At 39.9% G+C, this 25,909-nt stretch overlaps 1 protein-coding gene across 5 annotated transcripts in view; it reads right to left on the bottom strand.

The window, feature by feature from the left end:
* The window catches only part of ZFYVE9 (zinc finger FYVE-type containing 9), a 78,061-nt gene that overhangs the window by 35,598 nt on the left and 16,554 nt on the right, over positions 1-25,909 (bottom strand). Inside the window, exons 1-4 of one of the 5 annotated variants that reach the window (XM_084528414.1) lie at positions 23,247-23,403; positions 7,593-7,697; positions 3,218-3,323; positions 399-503 (exon numbers count right to left, since the gene is read on the bottom strand). In XM_084528414.1, coding sequence (XP_084384540.1) covers positions 399-468 — 70 coding nt within the window. In that variant the 5' untranslated portion in view covers positions 469-503; positions 3,218-3,323; positions 7,593-7,697; positions 23,247-23,403. Of the gene's footprint in view, positions 1-398; positions 504-3,217; positions 3,324-7,592; positions 7,698-21,801; positions 21,908-23,246; positions 23,404-25,909 lie in introns of those variants that run through there. The other 4 variants (XM_084528412.1, XM_084528413.1, XM_084528416.1 and 1 more) reach the window with 4 other exon arrangements.

Here is a 25,909-nt window from a genome sequence, read left to right as displayed (position 1 = left end):
GTTTAAAATTAATCATAAAAAAAAACATTGTCACTGAGAGCTCCACAAAGCCTTTCTTTAAAAAGAAAAGTCTACTCTACAGAAGACTTTTTATGAAAAGAGCGAGAAACAGATTTTTAAACAAGTAAACAAAATGAATGGAAGCAGAAAAGAATACTACTAACAAACACTGAAGACGAACTATATGAATTAATATATTATATATTAATATATATTATATATTAACTGTGTTTTTTTCTTGGTTTTGTGGTGTGGGTTTTTTTTTGTGTTTGTTTGTTTTACAAATTCTGAGCTGAATTTGCAACTCAAAACCAAAAATTGTATCATAGACCTTTCCCTTTTCAGTGCCGTCCCCTGTAGAACATCATGAATCTATGATTTTATTCACAAGGACTCACCTTCGTTTTGCTCAAATTCATCTAAAACCTTATCGAGGTTATATGCCTCTGCTTGGAAGTAGTTCTCCATTTGTCAGGGAAAGACCACCAGATTCGTGTCTGAACCTGCCAAACATAATAAATTACAATCAGATACCTACACTTTAAGTCAGCAGTATTCCACTACGTATTACACTGATTTAAGAGGAAAAGTAGTCACCTGTAAATCAAATTTTAAATATATTACATTCATAAAGCATCTGTATTTTCAGTTAGTAAAAATATTTGTGTCATCAAACATGCTTAATTCAAACTAACAACCTCCCCAGATTTGCTTTGGATTTTAATATCACCTCCAAGTTTATAAAAGCATTTTTAAAATGTTAACATTTGAGCAAAATCCATATTTTTTTTTTTCTTTTTAAAGTTTGTAGCATTTGCAAACATTTATAAGAGTATGTTTTTAAAAATCCTGCCACACACAACGTGGATGTGTTGATGTGAATCAGGTGTCTGCAGCAACATTTGAGTAATGCAGGTTCATTCTTCCATGCTGTTAGAGGAACAGAAATTTATAACAGCTCTTATTGCTGTTAGTGGAACAGAAAATATCCTTAACAGAGGAATAAAAAATAACCAAACTGAGCTTGCAACTCTGTGTCAGTTCAAAGCAGAATGCATTCCACACCACAGAACTTATAAAACACTACACGCATCTCTCCCTATACCTCCCTCAGTGCACTTTCCAGTTAGTGACAGGTCTTTTCGAGAGGCCAAGATTAAGGTTGGTTGGATGTTGTTGTTGTTTTTCCCCAAGATTTAGGAGAACAATATAAACAAGTAGCACATCAAACTGAATTCCGAGATTTAGAAATTCCATATTTAGAAACTTCTCTTTAGGGCAACATAACAAAAATGAAAGCCATGTAGTTCTTTCTTATTCAGCGTTAGCTTAAGCTCTGTAAAATGCAACCTATATAGGAAAAGTGTATTTTTTCTCTTATCTCAAGCTTTTATTTTCATTATATATCAATGCAATTTTCAGTCTTATTTAGACCACTGAGATTTTCTTTCCACCACAATGAACATGGAGGAAGGGAAGAGGAGTTTTTGTCAGTAGTTACCAAATGCTACGGTAACCAATGAGCAAAGCTAATATTAAACAATATTGCACTGAAAACATCAAAGCCAGTCCTATGCATTTGCCCTCATTGCCTCATCTTCTTATATTCAAGGAAAACACTGACCCCCACCTGAGCATTTAAACAGAAGACATCAAGGCCAGCAACAGCCTTTAAGACATTTTAAAAGTCAAATGATGATGCCAGAGCAACCCTCCTTGTACTATGGTTAATGTCTAACCATAAGGACCACCATAACGGTAAGTGCAAAACTGCTCCAACATCAGTCAGAAAATAATGTCATCCAGAAAACTATGAAGTCAGCTAAGTAACAATTTGAAAACCCAGCTTTTGGTTTCACCCTACCACTGATTAGCTCATGTGGCTTTGAACAAGTAGCCTAAACTTCCTGTGCTTCTGTTTTTTTTAATGCTTACTAGGCTTGCAGTACTCTGTTTCACTCCTCATTTCCCAGATTCATAGATTCAAGATTCATACTTGTAAAGTTGTTAAAGGAGTACATGGGTGTTACTTGAATTATGCTAGCTCTTAAAATGCCTGCCTTAATAATCCTTGTTTCCATGATAGGCAGGCACCAGAAACATAGCAAAGAGCACAGGAGTAAGTACTCTCATCAAAAGATAATACTCACAGGCTAGAAAGGAAGACAACAAGTGAGAAATGAAAAAGAAAAAAATCTAAGCATTTAAGTAACCTTCTACACCTCCACATAATAAATACCATTTTTGTCCTAACAGTAGGAAGATGGTCTCGCTACTGGAGGCTTCTAGCAACAAGACACCACGATTCATTTCTTGAAAACACTCACTACCAGCGAAGATATTTTCACTGCAAAATGTGTGCCATAACCTATATACCATAAAGAGTGACCTCAATTTGATCTGTTCTCTGAACATCATCCAAAACAGCCTTATTCTCTCCAGAACTGGCTTTCAATGTTGTGAAATACAGAAATGGAGGAGGAGAGGGTGAGAACCTTGTTTTACAGTAAGAAACAGTGTTAGACTTGACAGCTAGACTCCAGCTCAACCAGAAACTTGCTCCTTTACACTAGAGATACAGCACAAGAAACAAGTCAGATGAACTCTCCAATTTAGAAGTAGACATTACTTTCCTTATAGTATCTGGATTTGAGGGAAATATCAACCAAGATCTTCAATTACAACATTAAATGCAGTTTTGTGTTATTATGGGCAACAGCTAGGATTAGGTTGTTAGTTCAAAAAACTCATGCAATACAATATCACTAAATGCTTAGTTCAAGTTTTTTAGGTTGACCTCAAATTTGCTGTGTGGTGTTTTTAATAGGACATCATGTTACAATGTAAATACATCACTATGTGATCTAATCAGATTAAATTACACTTTAAAGATATATGCAGACAGCCAACTTTTTTAAAAAAAAAAATAGTGTAATGGCAACCTAGAAATTGCAAGAAGTATCATCTAAAAAAAAAAACAAACATTTGCAAAGTAATTCAGAGATAAAAGAGTTATTACCTTATAAACCCCCAGATTTCCCCTGTCTTCTATAATTGAAGATTAGCTCCTTTTGCAAGAAAAATATCTAGATGATTAGCCAAATCACCTATTGTACACAGATGCACATATTACAACATAAGCAATGGAGAAGATAGGCACAATGATCAAAGGCCGTATTTCAAAAAAAAAATCAACCTTTTACATTCTCTAACATACCTGCTTTCCTGAAGAATGCAAAGCCAGGGTCTGACCTCTAGCTCTGACAGGATGTACTCTTTGATCCCTTAGACACCTACTGTAAGGTCTTCCCAAGCTATCCAACCTGCCCACCAAGTCACTGTATTAAAAATCTGTCATAGCACTTTAACTAAAACAATTACATTTACTACATAATTAAACCAAAATAACATTAAAATGCAGATATTTCTCATTAGACGTACAAATACTAAACTCATTTAAACTACAACCAAATTGCAAGAGTTTGGAGGTTCTCTTGCACCTTTCCCTCTGACTCATTTCCATACCTTGATGGAAGCATCGTTACCAGCTCTGTGAATACCAAGTACTGAAAAGTTAATTAGAATCTGCCCAAATGAATATTTCACTTGATTTTTTTCTTCCATTCAGATTTCTAATCATCAACCTAATTTAATGCACCATAGTAAGACCCTTTTGTACTAAATACGGTATCATTTCACATCCACTTATAATGGACTTAATTTACATTATAATGATAATACTCCAGTCTAGCAAAGGCCCACTACTAAGGTTAATGATGCAAAGACTATTTGTCAGTGGAAGCAAGACTGAAAAGTATCACATGAAATTCTTTGTGTTCCACAGAGTTAAACTGTGCCACTGTCTGAAACCACTGCCCTCAGATTTCCATGCACTTGCATTGTCAAAAAGGGCATCCAGTCATTTGCTTGGCCATAAACACAAACCTTAGTAGTGGTGGCCCCAAAGAAACAGAGGCATTGCAATGATATTTTTGTTTTGCCTATTTTAGGGAAGATAATGATTAGTGACAAGCAAGTTGATGGGGAGGGAATGCTATGCTGACTATACAGTGGGTCAAAACATGCTTTTAAGTAACTTTGAACCACTGCATTTTGACTTTGGGTAGCTTTTAGACACCTAAAAAAATTCTGATCTGACCATTCATCCAAATTTGAAACCTGACTGAAAGCCTGATGAAAGTCAGAACCAACTCAAATCTATATACACTGGAGCAAGTACAATCTAAGTCATGTTTGCCCTAGCATTTCCTAAATCTAGTCCTATATTAGCTGGTTGTTGATTGTCATAAAAATCAACAGGATTATACCTAACCAAAGAGCAATGTCAGAAGCTCGCAATAAGTGTTACTATTTTGATTTATTTTAGTCAAGGTTTGGCTTTTAAATTTTATGTTGTGATTTTATAACATTAAAAATACAAGCGTTCAGACTTAGGAAACCATGTTTAACAACAACAAGGGCATAATATAAACAAGACTTAGAATTTTATCCCCACTCCCTTACAGTCCCAACATAGTTAATACTTCATAACAACTCTGAAATTATTATCTTATTAAAATATGTACTATCTAAGAATGAATCCCCTAATATTTGTGAGTTTAACTTTGGTCCAGTAGGATAGAGGGATTTTTTCTATACTTTTAAGAATTCTAAATAAAGAGAACCACATGTAAACAAATAAAGGTTGGATGAGGCCCTGAGCAACCTGGGCAACCTGACCTAGTGGGTGGCATCCTTGCCCGTGGCAGGGGGTTGGAACTGGGTGATTTTTAAGGTGCCTTCCAACCTGAGCTGTTCCATGATTCTATGATATGTAACCATAGGAATTCTGAAGTTCAAATGCTAGTGCATAAGTATGCAATGAGCCAAAATCCAGAGTGATGGATGCTCATAATCCAAACTGGGGAGAAGAGACCTTTTATAACATTATTGTTATTTCACTTACTGATGTGCCAGGATATATAGAGAATCTTTTATTTTTAAGCTCACAGTCACTAAGCTGACAGACACTCTAAATGAGATCTCCTTGTCTATGCAAGTAGGTATGTCTCAGAAAAGGCCAGCTGCAAATCCTCACATCTAACATTTGAAATTATTATTTTTATATAAAAGAACATTCTCCCCCACACACACACTTTTTCTGATTTTCTGTCCAAGAGTAAAAAAAAAAACAAACATTGCCAAACCCACAGAAGTTCTTACTGCCCTCTTACTGACAGAAAAGGAGGACAAGGACTTATGTTCCTAAGATACCTGCAATGCTTCTTGACCAATGCATTGTCAGCAACTCAAATATTTGCCAGTTTAAGAGGTAATACTTCAAGTCTGCATAGCCAGCAACTCAAGATCAAAAGAGATAACACAGAATGCTCTAACACAGCACACTACAATAATCAGGTAGCTATTGTCTCCATGGTTTAGAATTTATTTTAAATATTTTTCCTACCTAAAATAAATAAAACCAAACTTATTACTTTACAGGTCTTTGGAAACTTTAATTGTAACTCACTGGTACTACTATAAAAGTTTGGACCAGGTTTGGCATTATTCTAGTCCCAAACTTTCTCCTAGTATAAAGGCTGAAATGACATTTTTAACGGATCATTTATAGTTATGCATCTCTTTAATGTTATTGCTCAACTATCCCAGGCCACTGCATGGAGAGGAGCTGAGGAGCAAACACACAACTGAAACTCTGGAAAGGTGAATATGAAGACATGAGCAAATTGGAAAGAAAGTTCAATGGTGATTTTAGCTTTATGCTGCCAAAAACGAAACATTTCCTAAATCGGTATATATTGGGATGAACAATATGAAGAAGAGGATATGGTGCCAGTGCGAGCAAAAGAAGACATAAATCACCAGCCCTGTGAAAACCACAAGATGAAGTTTCAAAAACACAGTTCAAAGTCCTCCATGGATCTGGCAGAAAAGACAAATTATAGGCAAAAAATGCTAAGTAGCAGAATATTTTCATTTTGTATCCCCCCAAAAAAAGAATATAATGGCTACCACCATTATACTGGCACAGTAAGGCCAGAACCCTAGATCAACTTTCACCCATTGCAGAGCCATCTCCTGTCTTTCACAGCAAAAAGCTAATGGGAACATGCAATCTGTCAATCAGATTATCTTCAAGCTCCTGTTGGATCACAGACCATGCATAATCCAGAAAGTCTGTTTTACTTATCAATTTTTTTCATACAACAGCATAGGGCTTATCTTCTTAATCTGTAAAACTTAAGCACTTACATTTTATCAAGCTTATATGCTCTACCCTCCCTTAATGTCTAAATATAAAGGTGCACGTACCAGAATGTTTGTGTCAGAAATACATCCAGAATCACTATCCTTGCCATCTGAGCATCTAGACATAAAACAAACTTTAACTGATTACTGGAGACAGAGGGAGAGAGAGGGGAGGGACACAAAAATCTTCCTTAATATTACTTGGTATTCTGAACAGGTTTAACCTTGGAGGCTGCCTCTCAAGACAGCTCCTACATGCCTGCTTCTTCTTGGGAAAGGATGTGTACAAATAGGCCTTGTGTTATATCTGCAAAGTGGCAAGACTCTTATTTGCTTTGGTCTCTACAATGAAGAATTAGATTACTCATGGTCTTCTGCTCTGGACCTCCCACATTACCCTCAAGAATTTTTCCCCACTGGAACTGAGAGCCTTCCAATTTTCTTGACTCTAAGAGCAAAGAACCAGCACACGATCACACTAACATATCACACTTATGATAAAAAATGTGCCACAAGGTAATAAGATAACTACCAACCTCATAGAAAAGGCCTACAAATTTGGGAGCATACAAAGAAGCAGAATAAGAATTCAGGACTTCCTGTAATGCTGCCCTGTGTGCAGACTATTCTGTTTCAATATAAAACTCTAAATATACACGTTTCAGTAAACTCTTGCTAAACAAACTACTGAAATAGTTTATAACAGCACTCAACAAAAATATATAAGACTCCTAATATGAAAGTCACAAGGGGCATGACCAGACTGAAAATAAACATTGCTCATTCATCCTGAGTTTCTGAGTCCAGAAAATGTGATCTTCTCATAGTGTAGCAACACAGATCTGTGTATCAACTGGACAAATTGATTTGTTAGATCCAATGCTACTGAGGACTTCCTTCAACCCCGGGAAACAATGTCCACATATTTTTGCAGCTCCCTATAATGACGTTTATATTATTTGCCCCTGGGAGGAGAAAGTCAAGGACCTCTATTGTGCTGAACAGCTTGCTGAGAGAGTTCAGCAATAGCTGTATTTTTAACTGATGAGATCTGCCTACAGCACAGACTGAGGAAGAAAGACTTTGCCCACTTCCCACCCCCAAAGAAAACAAGACACATCTCTGCTCTAAAACAAGGCAATTACTCTCAGTAAAGAACAAAATCCCAAATGCTAAAAATACTCCATCGTCTTGTACACAAGATAATGTACATATACATGGGTGTGCATAGAACTATACATCCACAGGCATACATAAGAACACATGCATTTCACATAAACACCGCTGAATCATTATATTCTAAAGCAGAACTTGCCTCTTACCTTTTTCTCCTATACATATGTTAAGAAACGAATGACCCTGTGCCTACTCATGATGACTGCAGCACAACCAGCCAGTTCTGCTGAATCAGTGTGTTCTACTTGATCCTAAAAAGAAAATATAAACATGCATTTTATAACTGGTAATTCTGCCACAAACCAGGTTTTTTCAATGCATGACTGCTGCTAACACAGGCACATTTGGTAAATGCTGCAAGCCTTTAAATGATTTACATTATATTTGCAGCTTTTAATTCAGGGATCTATGCACCGTGTCAGTATTGCACTCCAATATTCTGATGAAAAAACACATTGCTACCTATCGACAATTATTCTTCGTTTAATTGTAAATCCACAGAGTGAGACAGCAATTCCAACTGCCCTTGTATCCCCGGTGACCTTGACTGTAGCGCTTAATTTATAAAAGTAGTCTCTGAAGTTAATTATGCTACACTACAATAGGCCTTCCAAAAATAAAAAGCTAGTAGCTTGATACTCTAGAAAAATTCATGGCCCTCTGAATTCTGTAAACTGCATTTATCAGCTTCCCACTGATTCTGTTATAACTAAACAACTGTTTTTGTCTTCAAATTATTCCTCCTACAATCCTAGACAACCTTCACTTCCAGAATACTTATTCTCTTAAAAAACACAACGGCATCAACCTTTCATAGCAGGGAGGACACAGGCAGACAAGAGTCTTCAGAAGAAAGTACCTTGTTCTCCTAACCAGAGCATTTCTCTAGGTTTGGTGCTCATTTTCCTAGTAGTCAATGCAGCTCAAGAATCCAACACAACCATGAACAAAGAAAAAAAGGCTATTTATGACAAACAACCAAACAAGAACAAGGACTGACTGAGAAAAGTTTGTGTTTTAAGGTTTGCTGGTGCTGGTGTTCGACCTGTTAGGTAGCTGAAACATTTACTAGTGCTCTGATAAAGCAGCAGCATGTTAGAAAAAAAAAAATACCTTAGAACTCCAACAAAATAAACAGAGCTGAAAAAAATCATTTTCCATGCATGAAAGCAATATTCAGCATTATACTACAACTTTCCCAGGGTTGTTTATTATTCTTTTCAGAAATAAACTACAGCAATAATTCCAGGAAACTAATGAACTGAACAGCAGCATTCTTAGTAGTACTCTTTCCCAACTCAGGAAAAAATCACTCAGCTGTACAAGCCAACAGAATTGGTGTACCTGCACGCAAAGTAAATTTCTGATGCCATGTATATTTCAACTTCTATAAGCTAAGACAAATTTTGGATATTTGGGAAATAGTAGCAATTATTGCATTACAAGGTTCTTCAGATGGATTTAATACGCATGCAAAAATGAAGGTCTAGGAACACGTAATTCCACTGAAAGGCTTCAAATTATGATTTTTTTTTAAAGGGATGTGAAGTACATATGGCAGGGCTACTTGTATCATCACCACGTTCCCTCCTGGCCTGTAGATGGAGGAAAATGATTCAGTTTCCATGACCCCTTTAACAAGATGGATCAATTAATGACAATTCTGTTTGTGATTTATGATGAGGCCTGTCAACTGGGTCAGGAACATCAAACATATTTCCCGCTAAGCAGTCGGTCATACATTAACCACAAACTTCCATCCTTACCAACCATGAATGGATCAGACCCAGCAACCCGCAGCTGAACCATGCTGTGCTGTTAGCAGTGCCCTAAGCCAACAAGCTGGCGAGGCAGGCGGTGCTCAGGGCAACCATACAGCTTTGCTACTCCTTGCTTTTATTCTGATCCACCTTCCTTGTTCCATTCTTCCCATATGACTTTGTTACCCGTAACGCAGATGAACACATTCTATCAACTGTTACCAGTTTCTGAAGAAAGCTTTGAAGTATTACCTGGAGGTCCTAGAGCTTTCTGTTTACAGTTCAACATTTACTCTCAGCAGCCGTTTCTCCTTACAAAGATCAATGCTTAAAATCAAAGCATGCTTACAGATATGAATGCTGCATATTTATACACAGAGCAATTAAAAAAAAAAAAAAGTAAACTGTAACATTTGAGTTCCATGAAAAAATTACCCGTAAGCTGACAACAAAGTTCTTTTTCCAATAAGAAGTTAACGTAAGGGATATATATTAAAACAGAACCTGGGACAAAAAGAATAACTACAAAGGAGAGCCAAGAACATTCACAACAGTGCAAAACCTAGTGATTATAAGGCTTTTCATACACACTGCTAGAAAAGGATTCCATCACACTTAAAAAAGGAAAATAAAACACATATATTTCCACCTAAAACTGTGTTCCTATTGAACATAAGATTCTAAAAGAAGGAGGCCCAGTGTCTCTGCTGTTCCAGTTTGCTTACTTTGAGCATTTCTCAGTTTCTTATCTCTTGTGCTGATGGTTGGCTGAACTCTCTGTCTCCTGCCCTACAGTGATATCACTCAGGTGCTGCTTTGGTTATAACCCTACATGTATGATTTCCCTCAGGAGCTCCAGGAGGGTGTCTGCCAATTACTGCAAAAGCAAAACAGAAATTGAAGAGAAATTTGACAAGCAGAGACGTGCCTAGAATAAAAAGAGGATGAAGAATAGAAGAAAAGAGCTCTAAAAATATAAGATTAGAAATATCTTCCACAAAAAAGAATGTAAAAAATGTTTACAATACCAAATGGAAAGAATCTGAACTAACACAAATTGGAATAGCTTACAATAAATGGAAAGAGACTGAAAAAGCAGCAATTTCAATACTATGTAAAAAAATGCAGAAAGCTCAAAGCATGAAGAGATGCTAAAAAATGCTTCCATCTACTGGCAAGGATCCAACTCTTAACTACACTACAGCTCCTCTATAATGTGCTACCAGTGAGAAGATGTCTGAGTAGGCAGGAATACATCTGCAGCCATTTTAAGGCACTTTATTGTTGCAAGATTAGTCAAATAAGGCATTATCTTAAATGCAAACCCAGATTTCAACGCTGGAATCTGAACTTCCTACTTGTCTACACTCTGGAACGATGAGATGGGAGATTCAGGGACACAACATACAGCAGGCATATTCAGGTCCCAAACGCTGCAAGAATAAAAATCGCAGCAAGAAACCATAGCAGGGGCTTACATTAACAGCAAAGTGGTAAATTTAAACACGAGTGGAAATAGGTAGCAGGGACACATCAATTACAGAGTATGAATTATTTTAATCATTTGATCAGTTAATCTGAAAACTAAGTACTCACTCATGGAAAAGCCGCGGCTTCTTCCTCACTCAAGTGCTAAAATGTTTGGAATAATGGCAATATACCTTGCACCCAACAGTTTGGCACTTCATAACAGTTCCTTTTCTCAAATGAAGCAGCAACTTTTAGTTAAGTTTTACATGAATATGTGTTTGTATTACTTGTTAAGAATTAATGTAAGTAGAAAGACAATTTACTACCTAGGAAAGCTGCTCACTCAAAGCAGCCCTCGGACCAGTCTCGGGACACACTGTCACAACAGTGCCCATATGGACAGTGCATGTCCATACTAAATGAATGAAAGCAAGCTTCATTCTCCAATGCAATTATCTTTCTGAACTTCATCAATTCTTAAACGTCTATTCATTCTGCACAGAGACAGTACAGGGCTGTTCTCCTCTCGTGGGTGCCAAACACAAGAAGGGCAGGCGTTATGAATTGTTTGGGACCCAGCATTAGCACTATCTAATTCACACGCAGGAAAATGCCTGCAGTGGCAAGGGCTTCAGATTGGGCCATGAAATAAACATTTCAACACAAATTGTTCTCTTAATAAATGAAACCAGCAGCCATGAAATGTGACCAAAAAAAAAAAAAAAAAATCTAATTTATTAATGGAGGCTCAGAAAATAGCAACAGAATTTTTCAAAAATACCTTGTCTAAGAAACACTTCAGGATTAAAAAATACCATCAAAGTTTGTCTTAGATCCATTTAATAAGAAATTCTAAAAACAGCAGCAAGAGGTGAGATATAGCAAATATTAACAAGACAGTCTCTGCTTACCCTTTTCCTGCACCAAAACCCCATGATGACCAAGTATTGCTTGTTTTATTTACCTTAATTCCCTGACGGTCCTCCTATTCAATGCAAATTAACCAAAGAGTAGATTAGTGCATGGCAGGCTATTTCGGTGGAACACAACACTTTGTACCAGCTCTCTACCCGCAAATGCTGACAAAAAATAAACTATTTCAGTGTTGCATTGGTTTGTCTTTTTTTTTTTCCCAATCAATTCCACAAATAGAGATGGATGACGCCTAAAGCAGAACACAGTTTCTCTAATTATTTCACTAATGTTTGCATTTTTTCCCTTTACTTTTCCCCGTGCCATTTTAAAGCTATTATTTTCACTTTTGTCTCCAGCCAAGTTTCCGTAAGGAGACATTCACGCATGCCAGAGCAGCAGTAAGGCAGTCAAAAGAGCAGCAACTTCAAAGAAGCCTTGCAGAAAGTATCACAGTCAAAAGTAACAGGGAGACGAGAAAAATTGCAGCAACCTTCCCAACCTTTGTCCTTCAGTAAATAAGAGAAAGCGACCCAACAGAGAAGGACACCTGCTTTATAAGACCTTACAGTAGAATATAAAGTCCATTTCCTACTTTCTTACTATTTCAAGGAGAAAGAAAATGATTTATTTTCTTGACACAAAAACCGGTCTTGCCAAAAAGCCCATACTTTCTCAGCACACTACAGAGGCCGGGCCGTCAGCACCTGGAGACAAGAACCACATGTCCTCCTTATATAACTGCTTTCGACTGGCTCGAAAAGTATCCACAACTGGCTCCCGTAAAGAACAAATAGCTAGGTTTACACCGCAGCGCTGCCTTCAATGCAAATTTTTCCAGAGGAGTAGTTAGGTAAAAGAGAAAATCCTTTCCTGAACTTACTCACATGCTCATACAGCTCAATTCAAAATGTAGTGTCTTACATACCTACGTTGTCAACACTGCTTTACACAACTCTAAGTTTAAAATATTGTAAACCACAAAGAATCCATTCACAGTGTATTAAACGTTAATTAATATGAAGCCATGTTTCTTCATTTGTGCATGGATTCCACATAATGTTTTCAATGCCAAAATTTGCTTTTTAAAAACAGTTGAAGACCATCATGGACATGTAGCTTTTATTCAAAGGCTTGAGATGTTTCTGTACTTGAGAAACAACAATTTGACTATTAGAAGTTAAAGCTTAAAAGATTTGAAGAGTAAAATTATTTCAAGTTACACGCTATACATCTCAGAGCAGATTAATCCTGTGTTGTAATTGTTTTTAAGTTTTTCCTTCTTTCTAATGTAGGGTAGAAGCAAGAACAAATCCCAAACACACAGATCTTTGTTTCAGGTATTTCTTAGGCTTGGGCAATACGTGAGAAACTGACTAAGGTCGCCTAAAATCACTAATTAAACGCCAAGGAACTGTCCTTTTTCTAAAACCCCAGGGGAGCCATACTTGCAGGTGCCATTAGCAAGATCTGTATCTGATAATAAAAGCCAGAATTGCCACACAACCAGAATGGGACAGATAAAAAGGACAGCGGGCAGAGGGAAACCGCTTTGCTACCATTTCCTAGCCCATCAATTCTGAGTTGTGCCCACTGGGGAGAGAAGCTGCTAGAAGCAACACAATTTATGCACTCAGCTGCTCTTTAGAGAAAGGGCATTCTGTACAGAAAAGCAGTCTGAAAGTCTACTGGCACTTTTTACTGAACATCAGTCAATCTGCCACTAAAGCTACCTTTATCAACACGGCTGGATACATCCTCTTTCCAACGCTGCTGTAGTCATCTTTATTCATTTAATAGCTTTGTAACGACAGCTTTCTATAATCTTTCCCATATACTCTTTTAATAGGAAATAGCATCGTTAGAGGCAGCAAGCAGTTATTATTTCCCAGATCCTGTGTTTTGCAGAGCTGGATCATCATGTGTTTCTGAAAATAGATTCAGAGATCTGTGAATGTTTCTCTCACACTCCCTTCAACCTGAAATTATCTCAAAAGAAGTAACTTTTAATTCCTACTAGCAGTTTATTTCTCCAATTGTACTGACCTATTTATAGTATAGTATCTGAGATTAACCTGCTATATACGCATATATACAGGCACACACAGACAATCACTAACACATTATGAACAATTCTTGTCTTGTCAAACGTTGAGAAGTTCATTCCCACATGTTTGTGACCAGGACCTACCTACCCTACTGATGCTCACCGTGCATTACGTCTCAAGTCATCTGTAACGAGTACCTCACTCCATACACCTCGACACAACCATGGCAACAGTGTGTACTGAAACTGGCTGCACTGCTATTTCTGAGCATGATTCTCATTTGCGCTGAGGTCCATTAACATCCTTTTAACAGTGCTGAAGGGACTAGATACTAACCAACAGAACTGGTGAGTGTCTTGCATTCATATTCACGTCAAAGCTTTTTTCTCTTGCTCCAGTGGTGCAATATATCAATCAGGACATTTGCTCAAAATGTATGTTAGACTCAGAAAAGTTTTAGTTATAAAACTAAGTGCCCATAATTCTGCAACATTGTAGTCAAAGGAAATAAAGACTTAAAAGATACAAAACAGAATTTCAGAAAGCATTCATTATTAATGAGTCAAGACATTGTTTCCAGAAATCTTTTGGACTCTAAGGTCTCCAAATCCTCCAAAAACTCAGATGCAACATTTCTCAGACACCCGAGAAGTAAGAGACCTTGGCAATTCCTTCGCCCACCAATAAGGTGGTTCATTCTGCACTGCCATGGATCCCTACATTTTTTCTTTCTTCTCCCCTTTCAGACTACTGTTATATTCTTGAGTTCCATTCTCTGTCTGTTCGTCTTGTTTTCCCCCCTTAAATACATTCCTTCCTCACTCACTTCTTGCTGCAACCATTTTCTTTCTCCCTTACCCATGCTTCCTTCTTTCTCTGACAAAAGGAATGAAAAACCCCATGTTTCAACCTCACTGTTCTCGTCATTATTTATTGATGTCATGGCACCTTCAGGAATCCATTTAAAGCCCTCAGCTGTCTGCAGTGTGGAATATGACTTGGGCATATACAACACCAGGTGTCCAACAGCCAGGATCAGCACACCCACCTGCTTCCCTCAAGCATCTGTCTGAAAGCCCAGGTTCAGAGAAGTTTCATTTAATACAGGAGTGCCACTTTTTGCATTTCCTCAAAGTAGATGGTACTACCACATCTGCAAGTCAGCTGTACAGAAATGAAGCTTAATGGTAAAAGAAGAGAGAATACAACTACGAAGTGCATTACAGGTGAAGAATGAGGGAACAAAGACACTAAATATACACATATCTATTGCCCACCAAAGTTTTATTTCTCATCATTTAACACCCAGGTTCATTCTACAGGGGTATACAAAAATAATTAAAAAAAATCTATGCAAAAATATCCATGGTAGGTTAAAATGTATTTTATAGGTGATATTAACTAAAACTAGAGTAAATACAATGTAAAGGATATTATGTCAGTATTAATTATATTAAATTTCTTGGAAGTACTAAAGTATGTAGGTAGACTGATGCTACAGTAATGACATTAAGTTACATTAATAAAAGAATTGAGGAAGAGCAGCATGATACATAAGTATACAGGGGTTTTATTCAGTCTTCATCATTTAGACAAAAATACAGTAAGAAATCCTTACAATCAATGCAATTTGACGTTTCAGTTAAGTGGCTATTTCAACATACATGCTGTTTAAAGCAATCTGATAATAGTATAACCTACCAAGCATGCTTTATGCATACTTTTAAAATCACCAAATAAAAGATCAAAACCATACTCTTTATGAACTAACCAAGATCCCGCTCACAAAGCAACTTCATAACACGCTGACCAGTAATGTGCTCTGCAGGGCTATCCAACCAGCCAGCCCCCAGAGAGGAGCTATGCACTGAAGCACTGACCTCAGGAGAGCTCCAAGTGAGTTAGCTGTGTCTTTTGCTACAAAACACAAGCCTCAGAAGCAGCCAGCAGCATGCATTTCCATCGTAGGGCAGAAAAACGTGCAATTTCAAAAAGACTGCTAAATATATTCCCAAGAAATTAACAGGCAGAGGGAACTTGCCATTTATGCAATCTCAGTTCATATTAAATGTTCGTTTATCTGCATTACAGTGCAGATAAGGAATAAAAATTACATTGACCTGACTGGTTCACTGGGTATAGTTTAAGTGGTATATTTTAAACACGTAATTTCTGTGTCCTCTCCATCCTCTTAAGAAACCTCAATATTCCCAGCCTCAGTAACACAAATTAGAAGAGGACTTATGTACTGGGCCAGTGCTCAGTACTATTGCTTATCAAGTGTTGTATTTTTTATTTGACTTCCCGTGGAAATGAAGATTACGGAAGCACATTGTTTGCTTACTATTTTTAATGCTGGTCTTTCCCCCCAAAAAAAATTGTTCATGAAAATTAGTATCTGCACTGTAAAAACAAATGCAAATGGCTCTTCTCTGAGGGAAAGGCAAGCAGAACTCAGCTGCTCTATGTATTTTTGGCAGCAACCTGCTGGGCAATCAATATCCACACAGCTCTGGAAAAACAGAATTAAGGTGTTATGTGAGAATGTCGGGGTTACTGCAGAGGAGAAGGAAGGGAAGAGATACTAAGGGGCAAAAAGGATTTCAATCTCCAGGATTACAAGCTTTTTTCATTCCAATGATGGTAGAACAATATGCTTACAAATAAAGCACCTCAGAGAACTCGGGTACATATAACATCAGATTCAGTTTACGATACAGAACTCATTCAACGTATCTTCTACTTCATAATGAAGCACTGTTCTCTCCATGTCTAGATCTTTAAAGAATTCCCATGCTACTTACAAAATCTCACATAAATTCTGAAGGATTACAGGCAGAAAAGAACTGGCCATCAGAAATGAATGTGGTTTTAGAATCCCACTGCTTCAGCTAGAGTGATGGGAGTTCCTTTATCAGTCTGCAGGCCTGGACCAACACGCTGCAATGACTCCACCCAAGAACCATTAGGCACTTTTGAGCATCAGCTTCAACAAGCCCAGCTCTCTGTCCTCAGTCTTGCATGACATCAGGCAGCGTACTCCCTGGATCTGTGATGTCCTAAGACAAGCAAACATTGCCCTTTTTCAACAGTTAGTGGAGCGGACACAAATGGAGATGTAAGATCCAAGTTCTTCAAGCCCACTTGCCTTTCTTGCTCTACAACACAAGAAGAAAAAACAAATATGCTACCTCTTCAGTCACTGCACTTCCCAGTCTGGTGTGAAAACAAATTTGATTTTGTTTAAATTGATATGCAAAGCTCCCAACCACAGCACTTGAAGAGGGAACACATTTTTTCTTCTGCCTTGTAGCAGGGGCAGGGATTACCCAAGTCACCCCCAGACAGATCAGCAGAGTGCACCTCTTGCAGGTGCCAGATGCGCGGCACACCCAGGATCAGAATGAGGTGTGGGCACAGCATAGACCGGAGGAATCCAGATCACCGGAACCCGAGCCCCACAGCTTACTGCTGATGACACCACTCCTAAACCTTCCTCTTCAAGTCCAACTATCCAAAAAATAAGAGACTGACAACAACAACAACATGAAGATGTTGAAGAAGAAAAGGAAAGAAATGAGAGGACAGTTTTGTTGACCAGGTTAAAAGAAACATAAGAAATAACAGTACAGAAGATAACTAAGAAACAAAAAAATCCCAGATCTGGAGCTATCTGCAATTTTTGTTCTATAACATCTCCCAAGCTTTCAATAATCTGACTGGCCAACACATTAAGCAATACATCTTATGCATATTCACCTGATTTGCCAATTCTTCTTTAATTTATCATCACTTTGTATTTACTGTAAATTCATAGTTACAAATGGCTTGGCCTTTATTTTAGCGATCCTAAATCAACCATCTAGATCACTTGTTGAGTGCAAACAGGCAAAGTCAACACGTATACTGAGTTCAAAGCAGAGTTTTGACACTACAAAACTGAATCTGGAAATAGAAAAGCTCCTCTAATAGTCAGTGTCATTCACAGATAGAGAAGCTATTATGGGATTTAGAAAGCTCTTTGATCTGCTCCTTGCACTGAACATCACCAACTCCTTTTAAGTTCACTGTACTATTTTCTAGAGAAACATATCAGCATACGTTCCTCCATTGATAACCTCCTGTGAATTTTCTAACGTATTTCACCCTATCACTTCCCCAAATAAAATTTTAAACTTGCAGTGAAATATGAACGGTGTACTCGGAACTCACGTATAAAGATTGAAGTCTATTATTTATAAGAGTTTCAGTATATCATAGAAGTAAACAAAAACTTTCACATTACAGGAATTTTAAAAACTGCAAGAATCCTGAAGTAAGTATTACTATGGCACTTCAGTAATTGAAATAGCACACATCAATCTCTGAAATAAATGTGGCCTAACTTCAAACCATCACCTGGTAGGAAATGACCCCGGATTCTTTGTATGCTGGGAAGGTGGAAGGACAGGTTCCAGCCAGCTACCACTTCACTAACAACAAAATGGCACCGCACTTACAATAAATACTAAATAATTTGCCTTTTTAGGCAGGCCCCCAAATGCTCTCTGGCAAAACTGAAGTACGGGAAGTCATTAAGTGAGATTCATAATGAAACATTACCAGTAAAAATAGTCATAATTTGGTAAACTGCATTTATTTGCTAACTCTTAACAGGGCAAGAGATTTTTTCAACACGCAAAGGCTCAAAACATTGCCAGCATCTCTGATCGCGCCTAATTCCTCTGTCACTAATCATCAATTGCTGGGAAGCAGTCCTAAAATAGTTACCAAAGTGAAATCTACCAAAGTGAAAATACACAGAAGTATTTTCATATGCAGATAATAGAAGAAAAAACAGCTGCAGCTTTGTCTATATTAGGCTTTAGTTCTTTTTTCTAACTACTGCAACCAGCAGTTCAGCTCCAACCCTGCTAACTAACAGGAAGACACTAGTGAAGACACTTTACTGCTTTGTTTTATATACAAAGCCATACCCTAAAACAGGGTTCAGCAACACTATCAAAAATATCGGTTGATGCCTCAAGCCTTCATTAGAAAGCTTTCCATCTCTGTTACTTTGCTGGAACTGAATCAGTAGCAGAAATCTAACAAAACAATTTTAAGAAAAATTCCCACTTGTAAAGTCCTACTCTACTTCATTAGGCAATCAATCTCTTCAAAAATACTCATCAAGCTTCCTGTTGATATTAAAAGGCATGGGGGGAGAGGAGGGTAGTACAGAAAATAGAAATAAAAATATAAAGTGTTAACATGCAATACAATCCTTGACAGAAGAACAAAGCTGATGTTAGCATTGCAAACCAGAATGCTTCTGGACCCTCAACAAACTCCCTTAAATAACTGATACCATCATGACCCCCCAGGCTCATAAGGCAGATTCGTAGCTTCATTTCCCATCGAAGTATCAGAGATATAAAGAATATTTATATATTCTATATACAACATAGAAGCAGCATACCGAGAGTACAGCCATTAGCATTACCTGAAAATGATTCTATATGGAGGTTAGTAATTGCTGCTCAAGAACACAGAGAAAAGTACAAAATAAATACATATATATATATATATATATGTATATATAAAAGCAAGTAGAAATCCAGCCTGAAGCCCATATTGTCATTTGCCCAATGTACAGTGGACACTGGGGATGGGATATGAGAAAAAAAATAATATATGGACACCAAAACTTCAAAACATAAGATAGTCAGACTGACATATTTATTACCAAATTTCACGCAGAATTTTACACAGCAGCAAAACAATGTTAAAGGTCCTCATGGGTCTTTATAACAGAATTAAACTAAGGCAAAACAACCATTGCCCTAGTTTATACTTACACTGAAAGAATCACGGAAGCTATTCAGAGAGCACTGTAGCTCCACACTTTCTAAAATGCAGAAAATCTACAGATTGTGACTCCACACTTGTTTCACATGGTTTACCACTTTTTTTTTTTTTTTTTTTTTTTTTTTTTACCCTATCAGAACTATGCCTGGGGTGACTGGATTTCTTTAAGTTAAATCCCATTTGAGCAGACCTAGAGAAAGAATTCTGAAGGAACAATCTGCCCAGTGTTGTCACCCATAAGCTCCTGGCCACATACTATTTGCCTTTAACCTGTGTTTATAAATTAGTAATTACTCTAGTAAAGATCTTTAAAATAGTTTAAGTGACCATTTATGGATTTTCTTTGCCATTCACCTTCAGCCTATTTCATGCTGATAGACTACTAGGAGGGCTGTTATTTCTGAAAAATAAGTATCAACATTACACGTTTCTACTTATCTCTTCTAGCAATACAACAGCAAAACAACACTGGAAATATTCAGTGAAAGAATACATTTAAACTTTACCCAAAAAGTATTCTTCCTATTCCACCTATCTGCTACGGCAGTCTAAATAGCAACATTCCTCCCCAAACCTAGCACGTGTGTGATGCAAAAGAGAGAAGACATCATAAAGCACATTCAGGAAACAAAGACAAAAGCCCTGAGTGCACACTCCATTAATCCCAGGTCACAAGATCTTCAGTGTTTCAAAATTTTCTCTAGAAACTAACGTTTAAAGGAATGACAAAGTTTAATACCCTAGGACAGTCACACTCATTCCTCCTCAGCTCCTCACCAGCTGACAACTACGCTCTTTAACATGTAACTGTGCGCATTACAATCTATAAATGTGAAATGTTTACGAGGAATCTCAACAGCCAAATTAAAAATAAATAAATGTTAGACTTTGGTTCATTAACCAGACACCTAAATAATAAGTAGGAAAAAAATTTGTCTGTAAAAATAGAATAATTCTATCTATCAAATACTTGTATGTATAGTGATACTGGTTGTTTACCTTTATCTCACTCAGAATAATTTCTCACACGTATTCTTTGGATAACAATATAGCATGTTTTGCTCCAGTTGCTAGTCAAATACATTTGTATGAATGTGTATCCTGAATTCTAATTTAAGTAGACACTTCAGTAGAAACAACTATGTAAATGACGGATTCTTTGTATATCTTTTCAAACTTCCCATCCATTGACATTAGTTGACATAATTTTCCCAATGCTGCAAGATGTAACCAACACTTACAGCCAACACAGTTTTAGTTCTAACTTTGCTTCTAGAGGTGTTTCTATGACCTAGGCCTCATACTTTAACTTAGTTTCATCTATTTACCCTTGATTATACATTTCTTACCAATACAAAAAGCTTTTTGTAACTGTTTAGTGTCTGAAACATTTCTCAATGCGAAACAAAAACAACAGGAGGGAAAACTGAGCATGTCAGTTCATATTTCTGTTCATTCCAAAGTTCAAGTCTCACAAGGAATGACAGAGTTCTAAAACAGGCTGTCTTAATTTCTTTAGACAATTTAATCTCAATCGCAATTAAAACAAAACAAAACAAAAGCAGTAATTTTCACATAAAAATTTCAAAGTAGTCTATAAATATACAGGTATCTTCCAACAGTGTTCTGGATCAGATCCCTGATTCATCAGCACACATACTAACTGTGTACTGCAATTTTTAGCCCTCATCTATTTTCTGTCAAGCAACTGACATGTATTTAAAAGATTTTCACCTTAATGCATCAAAAAGATTATTCTGATCAACAAAATATGAATACACAATTTATTCCAAGAGACATTTCTTTCTAGCCAACTTTTATTCAACAGCAAAGCTTCTGCAAAATAATTTCAAGTAATTTTTTCACAAAGAACCTGTAAACCAGAAAACTAGCAAGCTCTTTTATGCTAAAGTTTGCACAGAACAGGCCACAACGGACATTAGAAGCTTATCATTCCTTGGCCACAAGTTTTAATACTGCTTTTTTGTTTAGTTTCTACCTTTGTTCCCTGAGACAGTCACAGCCAGACGTTATGCCAACCTAAAAAAAGCCACTCTATTTCATGTCAGCCTTAGCTCCAGGCCTCAGATCCCAAAACATGTGTTTGAAAGTATTTAATCCCCAGCCTAATAATTGACTCAAAGCTACTCCAAATATCAGGACTCAGTACTGCAGCTCTGGGGTGTATTTTCTTCCCTTTTCACACACCAAAGAAGGCACCGTAAAGCAACGGGCCATTATAGAATCCACTGTAACGTGCCTGAAGATGTAACTTGTTAGATTTAGATCAGAGCTTGAATTAGGGGGAAACTTGCCTGATTTTAGGCCCTTTTTCAGCTTCCATTTCAAATTTTCCAAGTCTCTGAAGAGACTTTTATTTTTGCCTCTCTGGTTCTTGTAGTTTTGTATGGCATAGCATAACTTTAAAAACAAAACAAACAAACAAATAAAAAAACAACAACACACCATTGGCTTCATACAGTAACAAAGGATTTTAATGTTGTTTCAACCACTGGAGGTATACCTAAAATCTGGATTCCTCCCATGCAATCAAAAATGATTTGGTAATAAAAGTTAATTATGTTTTAAAACATCACCTAGCCAATAAAATTCTAACCAAAGAAAATAAAAGGTTTTATCTGAGTAGAGTGTCTTTCTTATTTTACTTGTTTATATAGCGCCCCTTCCAGTTTTGGATGTGGCCTGAAACAAAATATTGAGGGCAGTGTCATTCTGCGATTCTAATCTAATACAACCACGCTTAATATAAAGACTGCCAGATCTTGAGATCCCTTATTCAGTCAGCTTCTAATATCTGAATTGAATGAAAGTCTGTGTAAAAAATAAATAAATAAATATAAAGCTTTGTCATAAAATAACCAGGAATATCTATAAATAAACAAGATAGTGAACGCTGAAAGCAGAAAGGCTCTCAATTGCCATCTGCTACTTGTTTCTCAGCCTGGTTAAGAGATGAAAACAGCCCTTCGGCCACCTTCCATCATGTGCACCTATCGAACCGTAACATTTATGAGCAAGTAACTAACCCACCTCTGCAGAAAGCCTGACACGCCAAAAGTGCCGGTTATTCCCCGGGTGAGATCTGACCACGGTGGCACTCATTAGAGATGTTACAAAACGCATGCCGCCGCTCTCCCCATCCCCCTCCGGCACTACCACCATTGCGGGAGTGACTTGTTACACATCGCGATGAGCGAGTAACATTCAGCGCCCGGGGCCGGAGCAGAGATCAGGCCATAAAAAGGGCACCAGATGCAAGCAGGGCTCCTCCCCTCCCCGGGCTGCGAGCCCAAGCTGCCCGCTGGCTCCCTCCGGGGCGAGCCGAGCCGAGCCTTGCCCCGGCGGCACACGGGGGGTCCCGAGGAGGCTCCGGCTGCCAGCCGCGATGAGCAGGGCGAGGGCTCTTCGTCCTTCTGCAGGAGCCTCGGAGCTGGGAGAAGGGGTCGCCTAGTGCAGGCACCCAAGGACGGTGGGGAAGGGGCTCGCAGGACCGGCCGGAGAGGGCTGAGGGGCGATCGTCCCTCTCCCCTCGGCGGCGTGCGGGGGCCAAGGGCGGCGGGGGAGGAGGAGGCACCCGCAGCCCCCCAGCCCCGGGCCGAGGCGGCGGCAGCTCGGGCCGAGGCGGCGGAGCCCTCCCCGCCCGCGGGGCCTCGCTCCGGGCGGTAGGGGCCTGGGGAGAGGGGTCCCCCGGCCTCCCGGGCCTGGGGGCGGACGGCTCGGCTGGGCTGTGCTCACTCACCTCGGCAGGCGGCAGGCGCCGCCGGGTCTGCATGGCGAGGGGGATCCCCCGGGGCCGCGCTCCGCCGCCGCCACCACCGCCGCTCAGCTCCCGGGCGGGTCCCGCAGAGCCCCCTGCGAGCGCTGGAGAGAGGCCGGCGCCCGCCCTCCCCGCCCGCCGCCGCCAGCCGGCCTCGCTCGCTGGCTCCGCGGCCAAGGCCGCCGCAGCTGCCGGCAGCCAGCGCCCCCTGGCCGGCCCCAGAGGCAGCGCACGGCACTGCGGCACCGCCGGGGAGGCAGCGCCGAGCCTGCCGCACCCCCGCCCCGCCGCGGGAGGGGTGACCCGGCACGGCCGGAGCCCGCCCGCCCCGGGGCCCCGGCCAAGCTCCGGGGGGGACCCGGGGGCGGCCCCGGCAACGGGAGAGGGCGAGGCGAGGAGGGGACCGCGGTCCCCCGGGCGCTTCGCGGCGACGCGCCCCGCAGCCAGCCGCACCTAGGGGCTGTTTGGAGCCGTCCGTGTTTTATGTGTTTGTTTTTTTTTTTTTTTGGTATTTCGAAAAATAATTTCTCCCCTCCCCACAGCCAGGGATGCGTGTCCTGTGCAGGCACGGCCATCCGCAGCCGGCTGGGGAAAGGCGCAGCCACGGAGCCACCTGCTCAAAGACACGCACAGCAGGCTTCCAGAGGGAGAAAAAAATAAAAATAAACCGTATTCATCCCTCACAGAAACTGACTCAAAGTGCAAGCTGACAGGTACATATATGCGAAACCAGTGCTCGGAGCCTCGCCGATTCTTCCATTACACGGAGGGAGCAGGGAACCACCTCACCCCCCCTTACCCTGGCTGCAGGCGCCCAGCAGCCCGGCTGTGGAGACGAAACATCCCCGTGTGTGTGTGCGGGCCGCCCGCTGCGAGGGGCGGACGGGTCTCGGCCAGCCCCGGGCTCCCGCAGCCGCTGTGCCGCCTCCAGCCGCCCCCTGCCGGGCGGAGGGCCGGGGGCTGAGGCACGGCTCTGGCCCCGCCGCCTCACGAACGCCTCAGCCGCGTGCCGCCTCGCCGGGCCCGCGCTCTAACGGCTAACGGTTGACGGTTAACGGCCAACGGCTCGCGCCCCGCCGGGCTCTGAGGGGGAACCGCCTGTGAGGGCCGCCTCAGGGCGCCATGTCACCCCTGGCACGGGGGAACGGCGGGCATTGTGTTCTGTGCTCTCTTCGTTCACCCCACAGCACGTTTTCAGGTCTTCGTGCTTGCTGGCTAGCAGTTTGTAGGAGTTTGGCTTCTCTGCTAGCTTCCTACTTAAGACGGTGAATAAGGTGTAATGAGCCCTGGTGGTAACATGTAGGCCTTATTGCTCTAGGAGCATCAGTTCATCCCGCCTGAAATGAGAAGGAAGCTCTTAATGTTTATTCATTGATTCTGGTAGAACTTTGTGCTTTTCAAGCAGAAAATATAAGATACTCCCAATCAACTGAATCATCAATCCATGGGCGAAGAGCTGATGAGATAAAACATACTAATCAATCATATCTGGTAGTAGCATATAAATGGAGATGGGATTTATTTTCTCCCATAAAGCATTCCTGGTTAACCCCATCATGCTGTCTCCTTAGCAGTTAGTGGTGTCATGCTGGTAAAGCATAGATGAGGAGCTCTCATCCAGTCCAGTGCACAACCACTGTCCTCAAAACAAGTCTCATAAACAGCTCCGACTGCTAAACATGCAATCTGCCTGGCAAACAAAAAGGAAATAAATTAAAGGATGATCAATATAACGCTTCATACCCTCTAGGCAAATGCACACAAGTGCATAGGTTTTCCATCTACATATGTCTCAGAGTCCTATCACTACCCAAATTTTGATCTGCTTTAATCCCTCTACATGCAACTGTCACTGGAATTCAGCAAACACTGAGTGTTTTTACCTGAAGATCATAATTGGCTGTTCTGCAAGAAATCAATCTCATGAAAGCAGAGAAAATGGAAAGGGAAGGAAAGGGAAGGAAAGGGAAGGAGGAGTTAGGAGTGATGGGAAAAGTCTCTACCAGTTAAGGTGATGAGGCATGGCCTCATACTCTGTCCTCTCTCTATCTATGTGCATTTTGGATGCCACATGACTTATTCCCAATGACGATGATGTATCTAGAGAAGCAGGAACTCAGAAAAACTCAAGTTGCTTCTTCAGGCAGTTGTGGTGCCATATGTCTGAAATGAAATCAGGAGTCTGTCCTTCCTGTCTTCTGATTGTGCTCCCTCTGCTCGTGTTCAAACAGAAAGTATTTGGGTATGAATAGTAAAAAAAAAAACTACGTGCAAAACAAATCAATAATCTTGGTCCCAAGTCCCAGCAAGCCCGTAAGACACGGACCATTTACTTGGCACATTCAGTGAGACTGATAGTTACAAACTCTGAAAAAAAAATCTTCATCTCTTTGTAGTGTATCAGCCTCACGTCAGTGAGCATCTACAGTGTTGTGACAAGAAAAACATGCCAAATAGTACCCCAGATGATAGCATGGACATTTGGTATTGATCCACCACTTCTTTTCTAAGTCTTTTACCATCTTTGCCCAGCTCTTTATGAGAAGATAAAAAGAAAGAGGCATAAAGGAGAGTGTATGGATGTGGAGACTCCAACCTGCAGAAAGGTAGTGGAAAGGAACTGGAAAGTGGGTGACAAGATCACA

This window comes from Aythya ferina (assembly GCF_964211825.1).
Source record: "Aythya ferina genome assembly, chromosome: 8".
Classification (NCBI taxonomy): domain Eukaryota; kingdom Metazoa; phylum Chordata; class Aves; order Anseriformes; family Anatidae; genus Aythya; species Aythya ferina.
Note: the sequence above shows the minus strand (reverse complement) of the source record. Positions and strands in the feature narration are given on the sequence as shown.